At 34.4% G+C, this 16,181-nt stretch overlaps 1 protein-coding gene across 1 annotated transcript in view; it reads left to right on the plus strand.

Moving 5' to 3' along the window:
- The window catches only part of LOC134532970 (protein XRP2-like), a 27,460-nt gene continuing 11,279 nt past the window's right edge, over positions 1-16,181 (plus strand). Inside the window, exons 1-5 of the mRNA XM_063370056.1 lie at positions 1-229; positions 1,499-1,708; positions 8,014-8,186; positions 12,818-12,974; positions 15,392-15,548. Of these exons, the coding sequence (XP_063226126.1) occupies positions 144-229; positions 1,499-1,708; positions 8,014-8,186; positions 12,818-12,974; positions 15,392-15,548 (783 nt within the window). The 5' untranslated portion in view covers positions 1-143. The remainder of the gene's footprint in view (positions 230-1,498; positions 1,709-8,013; positions 8,187-12,817; positions 12,975-15,391; positions 15,549-16,181) is intronic.

The following is a 16,181-nucleotide window of genomic DNA, read 5'->3' on the forward strand; positions in this document are numbered from 1 at the left end:
AAAGTTTCTAAATAAATGTTGACGTGTGATAGAATCAACCAATCAGAATCATAGTCCATGGCGTTTATGTTTACATTGTTTTCAATCGTGCACATTGTGTTGCGTATCGTGTCAAGGCGGAAGAATAACTTCACGGTAGTAAAATGGGGTGCCTGCTCAATAAGTCTAGAAGAAGTGATTATAAAGTTTCGAAAGAGGATTCGTTTATAAAAAGAAAACAGTATTCATGGTAATAAACTAATAAATACGTAAGATAGTATAATGTAATTAGTTGTATGGCATTTGTTTTAATATTGTGGAGAATCAATATTTTATTTCTCTGTACGGTGACATGAAAAATTAATTATTTTTTGATACGAACACTTTTAATCCATTTTTTTTATATATATACTTGAGGAAGTCTGTACAAAATGTTTGTGTACCTTTTTTGATATATAAAATTTACTTAGATGTTATTTGCTTTTTTATTATTTTAAACGTCTTTGTTACAGAATGCGTCTAAAATTTCGTGATAAACACATGTAAACCATTTGAGGTGAAAAATGTGTATTTCATCATCTAATTTAGAATAAAGTTTAGATAACTTCTAATTTTACAGTTGGGTAGCATTTAACTTTAACTTTCATTCAGTGCAAAAATTATAATGAAGCTATGGCACATTTCCAACCGCATAGCAGTAACGATTATTAACCCTCACAGCAAATATAAAACTGTGCTTTTTTAACCATTCAAGAAAATAAAGTGTAAAATACTCTTTAACTTAGCAAAATTGAATTTCACTGTCTTTAAACAAATGAGTAGCTTGCTAAATATAGTTTTTAAAAGGTAAAGTGTGTACTGAAACACTATGTCATAGTTCATCACAGTTTTGTGTACTTTTAAATAGTGAGTTGAAAGTTATGCAAAAATTTTCGAAAGTTATTAAAAAAAATTACAGAACATTTTCTTGTATATTAAATGTTTACTTTGCATTACATCTGTCTTACAAAGTTGCTCGACAACTCTGTGCTGGGATCATAAATTTTATGTTTTTGCAAAAGGAATTATAGTTAAAATTCTTGCAGCGCCGTTTTCCTTGAATAAAATAGTATTCTGAAATACTTTTGCAGAACACTAAAGATGTTCCTCTATTTACCTTTAAAATAGTGTGTCTAAATTTGTACTTGTTAATGAGAAATCACAATTTATAGGTTACATTACAATACCTGTGCACTGACACGGCTGTTGCAATTTTTCGCGTTCCCATGTGGGGTCTGTGTGATTATGCTTTGGTCAAATATGTAAAATGGTTGATTAGGTTAGGTTAGCTACATTAAAAATACTTTCAAATATTTCTATATATTTGGTTGGGTTTCTTTGTAACCACAGTGTGCAGATTGGAATGTAGGCCTAACTAACCAGATTTCACTATGTTTTATGGTGGTAGATTGTTAAATACATTAATTGGAAGCTTTGAATGGAGTAAATCTGTGACACGTGTGTTTCTCTAATGTTCCAGGGATAAGAGGCAGATAATAGACCTGAAAGATTACACAGTTGAAAATGTAGAAAATGAAGAAGTGTGGCGAATGCCAGGGACAATTCAGGGACAACAGTTTGTTATCCAGAACTGCAAAAATACCAGGATGTTTATTTTTGATCATCTGAACTCTGTTAATATTGACGAGTGTACAAATTGCCAAATAGTGCTGGGAGCCGTTAAAGGAAGGTAATCAGAAATTTCTATATTCCTAGTACAATATGGTGTAATACTACATACTACTCAACTACTACTAACTAAATAATTTTATTTTAAATGATATTGAACAATACTTATTTAGACTTTTAGGTCCTTTAGAATTATCTACACAGTGATCTGCTATATATCTAGTCATATGATCAACCTTAAATTTATGAAATTGGTAATACTGTGCATAGTTTAGAATGAATATGTATTGGTATGTTGAGTAGAAATAATCATTAGAATTCAAAGTGAGCAAAAATGTATATAGTATATTATGCCAAGTACACAAGCAGTTTTATGCATTTATTTAATTTCTAATTACAGAAAAAACATTACCTTGACTTACTGCACTAATTAGAAGGGCCATATATAATTTGCGAAAAGATTTCGGGTTTAGCTGTGTCAGTAGATAAGTTTCATGCAGTTGCACGTCTACTTGTCTGCACAAAATCTCAGCCATTCAGTGTGGAAGCCAAAACTTCCCGACTGGCTTGGCCAAACATAGCAATAACTTCTCTTTCAGCTATACATTACAAGGAAAAAAATCACTAGCGCGGGCAGAGGCTGATGCCGTTGGGTGGGAGGGGGGGGGGGGGGGGCAAATAGGGGGATTTATCCCTTTTTTTTTTCCTATCTCTTCTAAAAATCCCCGTCAAAAAAAAAAATCTGTATCCATCACTGAGTGTGGACGCACCTATTTGCAATCCAATGAGAGGTCAGATTTATTCATACAAAATACCTGCCCTTAGTAATAAGCCATACAAAAATCACATAAACTTTACACAGCACATATAGGTACATACACTTAACACAATTATTACCATTGCCTTTCATAATACATTGAATTCAAAGTTGAATAAGCCAATAGTAAGCAAATTCAATGTTAAGACACTGTTACCTTTCCCTTAAAAAGGAGAGGGATGTGCAAGACATTATTCGAATCTGAAATTTCAGGCTTCCGTGTATGCATGCCTCCTTTACGGCACCAGGGGGTTTATTCTAAGTTTCTCGGAAAAGAGTTCCCGATCGTGATTCCACGATTATCGGAAGCTTTCTACAATATGGTATTCTAAGTTACTTTCATCAACTCGGAACCTTTCGATTCTCGGAAGCCAACGATCGGTATGTTTCGAGTATACAATTATTGCTGTCGAAAAGCCTTTGCCGATCGGGAATTAGCAGCCAGTTGAAATCATGGCGGATGCACGATTTATGTGTACACAAATAGTTATACATGGTCGAAAATAGTACATTTTTGGGCTTGATCTATATTTACGATATTTTACGTAGGAGTCAATTGTGTTTAAAATTTTGTAAAAGGAAATTTTTTCCCAGTAGCATTGAATATGTATGTTTTTGGGGTCCTATTCAAGTAGTTGACCTAACAGTCACGAGAGGGCAGCAGGGCTTGCGGGTGTGCGAGGCAGTAGCGCGCGCTGCGGCGAATAGGACTACTACAACACTTAATCAGAATTAAGTTTCGCGTCCATTACCGTTTCCCAAGTGGTAACAGTAATTACTGAAGATATTTGTACATTTATTATGTATAAAATATTGATCCATAATACATGTACAAATATCTTCAGTAATTACTGTTACCACTCAGGAAACGGTAATGGACGCGAAACTTAATTCCGATAAAGTGGTGTAGTAGTCCTACCGGCCGCTGCGCGCTACTGCCTCGCACTTCCGCAATCCCTGCCATCTAGTAACTGTTAGGCCAACTACTTGAATACGCCCCAAAGTCACGAAAGTATTTCTTCATATGGAAGCTACTTCTAACCATATACATATCACAATGCCGTTTTATAGAATGATTTGATATGACGTATATAAGTAAAAGAAATGCATTCCATTTTTTTAGTTTTACCTTCTTTCGGATGAGTCCTTATCATGGTTACCGCTTTAAGTTACAATAATTACGTAATGTAAGTAGTGTTCCAGATACATAATAACTAAGTGGGAATGTAAAGACGTTCTTTCTATAATAACAATATTATAACGAAGATTTTATGCAAGTAAATTGAAAAATAACCTAACTTCCAAAATACATATTCATAATTTATTCGCCTGTTTCAGATATCAAAAGTTTCAACAATAACTCAGCGTGTGTATTTTGTTGCAGTCGTGAAATTCGATGAAAATTTTCTCAGCAAGAATTGGGGGTGCTCCTCCATAAAATAAACCAACATTTTAATTTGCCTCTCACTCACACGAGATCGCCGAGCAGCCATTATTTCAATAATACAATGACCGACCACGTGCAAACAACTCTAAACATTTCATACCAAATATCCCGTAAAAATAATTTAAGAAATAAACATGTTTTCGCTTGCTCGAGCACTTTTAAAATTACTTTTTATAAATACTTTTATCAACATTGAAACATCTGGAAAGTATATTGTCTTATAAACTCTGTGTTTTTATTTATAAATTTGTTAGAAATATAAAGTGTTTTTTGTTGTTATGTTGCAGTTTTCAAATCTCATCTTCACTGCCAGAAAAATTGTAGAGAGGGAAATCGTAACCCGAACTTTGCCGAGATAGTTAGGCCTCGTAACGATACCGCGTTTATAATAGCAATTTCAGTACCTTTCGATTACGATCGTTCGGAACCGTGTGTTGCCGATCGGCCAAAGAGCTATATGTCGGAATCGATATCGAAATGTTCCGATAGAAAACGCTGGAAACTTAGAATAAACCCCCAGGTCTGTAAACATAACAAATGCAATTTTAGTAGAAGTAGTATTTTAGAGAAATCACGCACTGCGAGAGCTGAATATCAAGGCAAGCAAGAGCCTTAATGGTGACAGTGCCTGACCACCGCACTGGCGTTCACCCTGGCACAATCTGTACTCAACAGGTTAACGACCATGCTGCAAAAATAAACTAAACATGCGTGGCTCATCATTTCATAAAACAAAACTCCACATTTTATTATGTTCTACTATTGCCAGTTGAAAACTTAAACAATGAATGATTCTTTAACATTTTGCTAACTAAAACCCTCACGTAACACAATATTTACATTAGCTTATATATGCCAAAATACTATTTTATAGCATCCAAGAAAACAGCTCTGCCAACAACTTAAGAAAACAATAGGCTATTAACAAGATAACATTAAATTCTACTTTAACCTGAGAGCCTAGCAAACTAGACTATTTACATTAAAATTTATATATATATATATATATATATATATATATATATATATATATATATATATATATATATATATATATATATATATATATATATATATATATATATGTGTGTGTGTGTGTGTATACACACCTATATATTTTTTCAAAGATTATTCAACATTGATTATTTACAAATTTATAGATGTTATTTACAAGTGTATGGAATATAATTTATTAAAATATAAAACGCCTTGTGACTGAAGGACGGCCTCAGAATCCACCGTGATATGTTATTACGAGGTTGTCAACAGAATGCACCACCTGCCAATGGTGTTCCACTCATTATTGTACTTGCCTCGCAATATTGAAGTAAAGTCCCAATGATTTCTCCTCGAGCTTGTCGACGTCCTCTCTCTGGGTGCCACACTTAGTTTGAAGCCTCATCCGTTGCAGGGAATGGCTTCTGCAGCAAGTCGCCCGCGACAGAAACGCGTCTCCCGGCCGCAAACTTGCTGAGGGCGGCCTAGGCTAATTGTGGTGCTTTCAGCGAGTAACGGAACCAGCTCGTCACTCGCAAATACTGCAACTTGGTGACCAGTGTCACAAGTTGTCCCACTCTTTCCTTAGAACAGCACCTCTCTTCTGTTTCACAAGACTCAATATTCCCTGAAGTCTTGAAACTACAAAGTGTCCATCCTCTCGCGACTTCAACTTGCGGTCTGGGTTTCTACATACTAATGCAAACATAACTGGATACAAGCAATGTACTTCTTGATGTCTTCTGCTAATTTACTGGGAACATGTTCAAGGTCTGATAATGTTAGTTATTGTTTTCTTGCCTGCACCTCGCGAACCTCACTACTGCCGCCTGCCCTCGTGACCTTAACTACTTGTATGCTTGAGCACTTAACTTTAGTAAACGAGGGTAAATTACCACTTGCTACTCCTTACTACCACAGTCTTCAAACTACTGCATCATTTCTCTCACTGTCTGTGACCAGTCTACTTCTTTAACTCGAGCAATTTGTACTTTAACTCGAGCAATTTGTAGTCAACGAGGCTCACCAGATACTAAGACCAACTTCATCTGACGTCATCGGTGGGGCGGCGGCAGCAGGCAGCTTTTTGACAGTGTAGCTTGCGAGGTGTTCTGGCAGCGTGACAGTCTTCGGCGTCGTCCACTTAGCTGCTTCTCTTTGAACGGGCTGAGGAGGGGTTTATATACCCTTTCAGACAATTTCGATACTCTCGTCGACACTACTAGACTAGCCTGGTCAGCTGCGTTCAGTGAGCGCTATTTTCGCTTCCGACCACTGGGCGGGAGTTCCGAGGATTGCTGAAGTTCCCAGACCTCAACTAGGCAGTGGCCGCAGTACCCAAATACCCAGCGCACTCCGTGCGTGGCAGGACAGTATCACACTTCATAGGGGCACACACACACATTTATGTTCGGGTTCATGGGTACCTGTCACAACACAGTTACTTTAACTTTGTTCAACAAGCTTTGAAGCAGTGCTCAGAAATTAATTTTGTTATATTAATACTCAAGCAAAAATATTTGGAGCATATCTCCTGCTCAAATCATTTGGTGATGGATAATGTAACATCCAGAATTTTATCAAAACTATTAAGGCTACCTAGTATTGTCAATGATGAAGACATTGTAGTGGGATTCTGGGCTGTTTTCTTATGGGGGCTTTAATATTTTGGAGAAGTCTTACCAAGGACTTTGAGAGAGTGGAATAGCTCCCAGAGGAAAAGGATTTTTAGGGGGCCTCTACCAGAATATTGTAAAAATTTTTTTTTTTTTAAATGGCATTAATTCAACCTGGAACTTAAACTTTGACCATGATATTTCCAATTGATCTTTAGAAATTTTGATACTACAGTTATGTCTGTAATAAAAGGAACCTGGAACTTCCACTTGTAGTCTATCATTCCTCTGTGCCTACCTCTGTGCACTCTAGTTCCTAGCTCTCCTGGGGCTCCACCCTGCCTTGATCACCTTGAACAGCCTTGCCAACCTTCCTACCCTCCTCCCTGTAACGTTTCCTACCCTAGCTCTTTAACCATCTCAGATGGCCAATGCATCTCACCCTCTTGCCCTTCCTTTCTCCTCCACGTACCCATGACCCATCTCCCTGCTCTGCGCTGCACTTTCTCCAGCTTCCTTATCTCCGTCACCAAACCACTGCCGTATACTCCATCTTCAGACTGGAGTAAAGTGTTTGAATATATAAATAATTTAAATGTCACCACAATTGTAGTTCTGGTTATGACACCTCAATGAATCTTCACAACATGAAACTTTTATAACAAATGTTGTTATATACCTTCAGTATATATTAAACAAAAAAGGTTTAAACCAATCAGTTTTCCGGTAATTATGAAGTTTACTATTTCCATATTTCGGGCTTGGTTTTGGTTAAGTTTCTTAAAAGTGTGAATTTTCATTTGCTGTTGCTGTTCACAGTAGACTGTTGGTCACATTGCACAGAAATCCAGGAGGTGCAACCTTTTTTTGAGTGCCTAGTGTTGTGAAGATAAAATGTCCTTCCATTAGTGGACTTTACCTTGGCTTGCAGGTCACAATTGCTCAAATCAATTATGGCAGAACAAAACACTGCATTCGACTTTACACACAGCATTTCACAATAAGAACATTAATTTTCTTATTAACAATCCGTTAACAAATTTTATAATTTTAACAGTAAAAGTATCTTGGATTGTTCATGTTGAGTTCAGGTTTTAAGAACTGTTAAAAGTTTTTGAAATAATAGGAAAAAACTTAAAAGCCTAAAAATAAATTTTCTATGTTATGTAATATTGCAGGTGAACGAATTAAAATAAAAGTATCTGCATATGATACATATTTTATTAGTACAATATACTTAGATCACCATTCAATTAGAGGTAAGCTCTGCCAAAAGACCATTGCTTTGCTGTCTATTCATGAGTTGATATTAATTAGTATAAAATAATATCTTTGCAAATAATGTATGTAGATTGGCTACACTAAACTTATTAATGTGGTAAGTTTGGTACAGGAGTAAGATTAAGTTCTATGCTATTGTTCCCTTAAGTCTGTGCTCACTGTGTTAGCATGTAAGCGTAGACTTGAAACACACAGGTACTCTCTTGCAGCGTGTTTCTGCGCAACTGCACAAACTGTGTGTGTTTGGTGGCTTGCGGCCAGTTCAGGACTAGAGACTGCAGGAAGATGAACATCTTCCTGTCTTGTGCGACTCAGCCAATCATTGAGTCCTCGACCAATATTCACTTTGGTTGTTACCAGCTTCACTACAGTGAACTAGAAGGTCAGCTCACCGGCATGTAAGACTTGCTGTTGGAGGCACGCTCCGTGTTGTATGTGTGTGTGTGTGGTTTTTGCTGCCGCGACACTGCTTCTCTGGCTTCCCGCGTAGACCTGCACTGCCTGCATCAGCCACTGTTACGTAACATGTCGCTGCATTTTACACCTTTTTGTGTTCTTCCACCTTTGTCAATAATACACATGCGTGCTTTTTACAAAGCAATATTATAAGCACTATAAAAAAATTTTCACTGTACAAATTTAAAATGGTATCATTGCTTTGAAAAAAACAACAGTTGGTGTCACTGTCAGTTTGACAGTAATACCATTTTAGTTGAACATAAGGGAAGAAAGTTTATACATATTTTACAACGTTATAAATATGATGAATTATTTTTTCTTTTACTGTCATTATTTTGAGACTATGTAACATTATGTACCTTTATACAAAACAATGGGTCTCTCACTATTTCAATGACTGCAGGACAATTTTATACTTATTTATTTATTTGTTATTAGTGAACGCCAACAGACTCAAAAATGGCTGGCACTATTATTGTTGTAAAAACAGCAATTTTATTCACATTTAAATACTAAAACCTAAGTCCCTGCATGAAAAAAATTGGATACCCAAAAAATTAGTTATTGTCAACACAAGTCTCGAAAAATGATTCTCAACAGTAGGGATGATTCCTGTTGTTTATTTTTTGTTCATTTAAAATTTGATAGTTTGAAATCATCAAGATGCAGTCTGTTTTGTTCAGATGTGAATAGAGACCAAAAAAATCCTAAGAGCAGGTACAATTTTTCAAGGGCACAAAAGACACTCAAGTGATGTGTGGCATGTTATCAGTAAACTTGTTTATACATGTAGGTTGAACCAGAGTAACTAGTACTTTGTCGTGCGAATCCACTGATTTAATGAAATTTGGCAGGCGCTAGGGCTATGTATGTATGTATCTCCATTGTTATGTTGTACGAAAACTGAAAAATTGTTAAAACAAAACGACCTTACAACAAAGCATGCAGTAATAAAATGTGGTGTCTGGAGTAGCTAAATTTTAGAAGCAGACTTGCAACACAATAAAATTAATTATGAAAGAATTTGATTGATGTAAATACTGGAAAATAAAACACATTTTACATTTTTAAACCTAAAATAGTAGTAAAAAACATTACCTACTCTATATTAATCACCTAGGGTATGCACGTGTATAGTGGAATTGGGCCTAAATAATTAGCACATTCACACAAGGTCAAATAATAGATTTTTAGCAAAATAATGTTATAATTGCAAAACCTAATTAGTTTTAATTATTAAAAAAAACTGAAAGTTTATAACACTGCAAAGTATATTAATAGTGAAAGCAGCAAAGTGAAAAGCGATCTTCAGTAGTCGGTAACTTAGCAGCAGTACGTGCACAGCTATTTTTTATATTTCCAGCTGAATAGCAGCACAAACGTTGCTAGTTGAATTTTTTTTAGGTAGATTTAGAAGAAATTCTACCTATTGTAGCTGTTACTATGGTGTGACTTCCAGAAAATTTTTATTTAGTTTTTGTTTCATGGTCCATAGATACCAAAACCATCATCAACTCAAAAGTTTACATACATATTTATATCACATTTTTAGGAACAGGATAACTGCCATAATTTTGCACAAATCACTTCCATACTGATACATAAAATATAATCGTGGGCAATCTAGGTCGCGTTCCTTAATGGGTAATATCTGACCAAAAGAGTATAAATCCCATAGTATGATGAATATCTAAATACATTTTTGATGACCAACCATCACTGCAAGGGGTGGAAAAAACAAGGGTTGTAGGACAAAATAATTAATAACTCCTTTTGATTCTGTTCAAATTATTTGTAAATGGTATAATTTTCATCTAAAACTTTTGTCCCAAACAATTTTTGATAATGCAAACAATTATTGCAAGAGTTTAAAAAAACCAAGTAGATATAGGAAAATAAATAAATATTCACTACCATGTATGCTATTGAAACCATTCTTATTTTTGTTTAATTTTCTAAATATTGTCTAAAACTTGTTAAAATAGTTATCTAACCAACTATGTAATACTGTAAGGGGCAAAAATAACAAGGTTTGAAAGTGTACTATAAAATCCGTTATAATTTATTGTATGGATCCTAAACTTTATCTAAAACTTTGGCTGAAACAATTTTTGATGAATCGGATTATTGCTTTATTGCCATAAAAGCAGGGGTTGAAATTTAAAAAAAAAATTCTAAACTTTCTTAGTATCAAATCCATTCAAATTTATTTCAAACCAACTTATTATCTTAAACCTTGGTGAAAAGCAAATTTTTATATGACTAGGTTATCAGTGTAAGGAATGAAAAAGAGTTTTAGAAGGTCAAAAAATTGAATAATTACCTTAGGTGGCATAATATGTAATTCGTTCTGTGCTATTCAATGCTGGATGCATTGAGTTAGTCATTCATAATATTTTCGCTGCATGAAAAATGTTTAGTCAATCATTTTGTAATATTGGAGAACATAAATATGTTATGTACATTAAGTTCCTAAAATTTTCCAGAATTTTATAGAAGTTTCCAGAATTTTTCCAGAAGAAATAGGTACTATAAAATCTACCTATGCCTGTAGGCTTTGCTGAAAGGGATTTTTTAAAATTTAGGCTAATGTCTTGGACCTACATGTTCCTTTTAATTTCAGTGTACTTTATTTAGTATTTTACTTCAGTTTTATAATTATGTGAGCAAAATATTAATATATTGCAAACATAAACAAAAAAAATGAGGGCAGACATTTCAAGCGTAAACAACAGTAGATTATCTAGACTCACAGTAACAACCAAATAATAACACACTAATTACTAGTCAAAAATTTTCATGCCACACAGCAAATCACACTCAAAGTACACAAACATGTGTGATTTAATTTCAAGACCCAGTGTAAGTATTATTCATTATGTAACTCACTTCTCCATGTTTATTTACAAGCAGTAGTAGCATTCACAGACAATCTTTATATATATATATATATTTCTTGTGTGCGTGTGTATGTCACTGAACTCCTCATAGACGGCTGGACCGATTTTGATGAAATTTTTTGTGTGAGTTCACGGGGATTCGAGGATGGTTTAGATTCACAATTGGATATTTTATCTCGATTCTGAGTTAAGAAAAAACTAAAAAAACATGCTTTAAAAGCAAAAAAATCATAGGTCATAGACATACAAATAGTGAGTTAGTGTCATTTCTCTATGTCTGACACATGATCATACACATAGTAAGGTCTGGCAAATCAATATTTTTCTCCTTGGTGAGACCAATCCGCTTAGAGGCACTAATAACAGTTTTGTTCTTATCTTCGCCAATAGATAGAGCTGCCTTGAATTTTAAACGCACCATCGTTTGATGCGTTTGTCATATCTTTAATTTTCGTTTGTGCCGTATGCGTTCCTATACGATGCATCCGATTGCGATGAAATTTCGGTGATTTGTTATGAGCATGCCCATGAAGGTTACTGTGACGGTATAACTATTTTTCAATAGTTGGAGCACGAATCGTGTCAAAAAATGTGTTTATTTCATTTTATATAGCGGCACTTCGTCTGTTTTTGTTGTATAAGTGCGCACGCATGACACAATTTATTTAAATATAAAAGAGAGACAGAGATAGAGTGATATATATATATATATATATATATACATATATATATATAGAGTGAGATAGCGACTGAGAGATAAGTTGAGATAGAGCAAGGTATAGAGAATGAAATGGGTTAGATAAAGAGATATACCTATAGATGTATAGAACTATATAGACTTATATATAGAAGATATAGAGATAGTGGGAAGTATTTATGTAGATATAAAGAGATAAATATATATAGAGAGATGGATAGATGATTTGTATATGTGGAACTACTTCAAACATTTTACAAAACAAAACTGAATGATGCATTGCAATGCAGGCCAAGCATTAGCTATATAATGGAATCTTTTCAATATTAGCAATCTCTTATTATTCAGCTTTTTTCTATATTGCTTTATAAAGTCTAAATTACATACAGACCAGGTAAATAACTATAAACTGGCAGAACAACGTCTGTCGGGATCTGAAAGTGATATAAATTAATTTTCACACTTGACATTCAAATTAAGAAGACAATTACTAACTACACCCTGTGTTCAGCCCGGGCAACGCCGGGTATTGCAGCTAGTTAATTTGTAAAGTTTACTATCTCTTTAGTGTGAGTGATACGTCTGGTTATACCCATACCCTACTGTAAAACAACAATGATGACTTAGAGGGCAAGAGCCATGGTGCCACAAACTCGCAGCCAATAGCAAGTCGTTTTCAATGTTTATGGTTGCGTTTGAGACTTTTATAACTCGTAATAGATTTAAAACCAAAGTGCACATGGAAATCGGTTATTTTGTGATTTTATTATAGAAGGTGATGACTAGGACAAATTTCATTTTCGATGAATCATTCCTATTTAAAGAAACTAAGAACCATGAGTTTACTGAATCTTTACACTTTATTTGTGTTTTAAAATATGTTGTTTGACCTCTGAAATCTTCTTGTGGTTTAACATTGATGTTCAAAATAAATTTGGGTTTGAATTGATTGTTTAGACCATTTTCAAAAAGCTGGGTTGAGCTGCTTCAACAACAACTGGAGTGACATACATGACTTCACGCCGATGAGAGGAGAGACTAACTGGTGTCTCTTGCCGGACACCATCCATATTGAAGACTGCGTGCCTCTTCCGTCCTGCGACGAACCTCGCAAGTGAGTCGGCTTGTCTTCTGCTGGGTGTCTGTGTGATCAGTCACCATTCGACGACACCAAGCTCAGGAACTATATAGTTCCGTTGGCTGAAACATGCTAAGATATACCATGTGATGCTAAGCTGTGTTCTTAATTTGAAATTATTTTAGTGTTTACTGCTGCTTAAATTTTTGGAAAGCTTAGCTGATTACTGTTCTATAAATTCCAAGAAATGTATAGTGATTTGTCATTGTCACTGATTGTCACTAACATTCATTTTTTATTGAGAAGAAAATGAAAAATAGCTGAAGGATAATTGTTTTCAAATTGATTTAGTAAAATAGTTTTAAAATACAGTAAGTCCTCTATTTACGTCGTACCGATTTACGTCGTTTCGGATTAACGTCGCTAATGTTTGAGTACTCATGTTTCAATTTAAGTTGTCGCCGATTCACAATAACGTCGTTTACAATGACAGTAAATCTTTATTTTAACCAAAACACCGTATATAATTCGTTTATAATTCTTTGTTTCCTTCGGTAGTTAATTTATGCTATGTAGCGTAAGCTACACGTTCACCGCCTTATCTTATCATACATCATGAGGGATGCTTCCTGCTCTTACTTACAGTATGTACTATATATGTGTTTTTATATTTCAATCAATAAAGGTAATAAAGCAGCTGGTTAAATAACCATTCTATAAATCTGAGAAGTACTAGTTGGACTTGTTTCCCACACTGTCAGTTGTCATTTGCTGATAAAATTGCCCGTTGTCACGTCTGTATGCCAGCGCTTCCGACCGACCTTGGGCCGTGGCCGGCCGGTGGCATGAAAAATGGCTCATTTTGCGTCGTTTCTATTTACGTCGCGGTTTTCAGGAACGTAACCCCGACGTAAACCGAGGACTTATTTGATTAAAATAACATAAATTTGTTTATCTTCTAAGGGATGACAAGTAGAATATTTTATGTCCTATAAATATTTTTTTTATATTATCAATTAAATGCTTTTTTGCCGACCAATGAACAGCGAAATTTGTTTTTAATACTGAGAAATTTATTTTAAAAATTATTAAATACCAAATTTAATAATTGTAATTTGTAATAAACAAATCATACTTCATTAAAGAAAAAAACATATTAGGTAATTCATGTAAAAGATAAAAAAATATTTGGCTAGAATATCCTTTTTATGTGATGCATATTTTAGAGGTAGTTGTGTAATGTCATTTTAAGAGGGCTAATTTATTTTCAGACTGTTAATACAGCAAGTTTAGAGAAAGTTGGCTTGCATATGTACTTACTAGCTAATAACCCGCAGTTTTACTTGTGAAATTTCAGAGTATTGCTGATATTATTTCACTGTGAGAAATGGGATTTATTCCAAACATTTTTACTAAAGAAATGGACACAGTAAATTGTCAGATGTATAAAAAATTTAGTTCATAACAAAACCATTTAAGAAATATATTTACTTAAGTTGTCATGCATAAGCCCTTTTTAATTATTATAGATTATCTTATTTTATAACATGCTTTTGCCCGTGACTTCATCTGTGTGGACTTCAGAATTGGATACAGAGGTAAAATTAATCATAAAGATATATAGATGAGTCTGATTTGTACTGCAGTTTTATGTTTCATTGACACAGTAATTGCAGAATTTACATTGTTTCTTCACACTCATAATTTAATACAATATATTTCTGTGGACAACATTATATATTTATTATTTTTTGCCAGTATGAAAGTTTTGGATGCTCGATACACTTGAACAACCACATAGAGCTTAACATGCGAGAAGCATGGAGTGTCCAAATTAATTCCTGCCACTTCCAATGTTTGGCCCTGGAACTTATTGTCATTGTAAATGCTAACTTTAGCAGGAATTGCAGTCTCTTGGATTATAATGGCAAATTATTGGGAATTATTGGTATGCGGGTAATCAACACAAAGCGAAACCTGGCTGTGATTACGTTAAATTGTATGTAGTTGCAAAACAGTGATTGTTTTCAAAGGTTGATTTCAAAAGTGTTCACGTAAGAGTGAGTATACTTTAAGTGTCGTTAGACTTGTAAGAACCTGCATCACTTACATTACTTGTGTCGAGGGAGGTACAAGGGTTCACTGATCACAGATGAGTTCGGGGAGGGGGCAAAGATATTGTATTTTATCTATTTTAAATATTACAACTTTTCAGTCTGAACTAGTATTTGTTTTACCGTGTGGCAAGGTGTGCAACAATGTAATTTGTTTTTACTTTTTGTTCCAGCACCCATGTTGTAGTACACAAACCTGTATTTATTTAAATATTGCACAGACAGCTAAAACTCAAAAACTTGCATTAGTTTGAAAATCTATTTTTTGGTACATATTTGTGAGCTGTAGAACTGTTACAGGTTTTACTGGTCATTGAGATTTGACAAATGTGTTTGCAGAGTGAACATGTCACTTTCGTGTGACAAGAGTGTGATACCATTCACATGGGGCCTTCACAAGAGGCTTACAGGAGAGTCCTGTCTCGTGGCCTTTTTCTCCGATGGGCAACAAGTTCAACGAGCCAGAGAATTCATCAGCTCCATTAGGCAAGAACATGTAAGTGTCAGCACATTAGTGTTTGAAACATTTGTTGTAAAATGACAAACAGCTTTTTGTATCCAATTCATAAATTGGGAGGCATTCAAATAGCATTGTCATTAACAGTATTGAATCTAAATCAAAACTGAAGAATCAGATTCTAAACATTAATCAAACCCTATATTAAATCTGTATATTTTAGGAATAGACCCAATATTTGTTTAAGTTAAGAATTTTTTTGCCAATAATCATTGTTAATTTGTTTGTTTGGAAAGCTGCAAAATGCTACTTAGTTATTGTACTAATTTTCTGTTTGACTACGATTATTTAAAAATATGATAAATATGGTACATTGGAATGTGATTTACTTTGGGAATGGAAAGGTTTGTAACAAATATTGAAACATAAAATTTTAGCACATGCTAAATTTTTTTATTGAAAGACAAAATTTAAATTTATTCACCATATAATGTTATGTAAAGGTTGCTAAGAAATTGTGTTGTATTTTGTCTCACGGATTTGTTAGTCCAGTGCGCCAGCAATTAGGAAGTTTGCTCACTAGCCCATCAAATTTTAGCACATGCTAAATTTGTTTATTGAAAGACAAAATTTAAATTTATTCACCGTTTTATGTTATCTAAAGGTTGCTAA

This window comes from Bacillus rossius, chromosome 6 (genome assembly GCF_032445375.1).
Source record: "Bacillus rossius redtenbacheri isolate Brsri chromosome 6, Brsri_v3, whole genome shotgun sequence".
Classification (NCBI taxonomy): Eukaryota; Metazoa; Arthropoda; class Insecta; order Phasmatodea; family Bacillidae; genus Bacillus; species Bacillus rossius.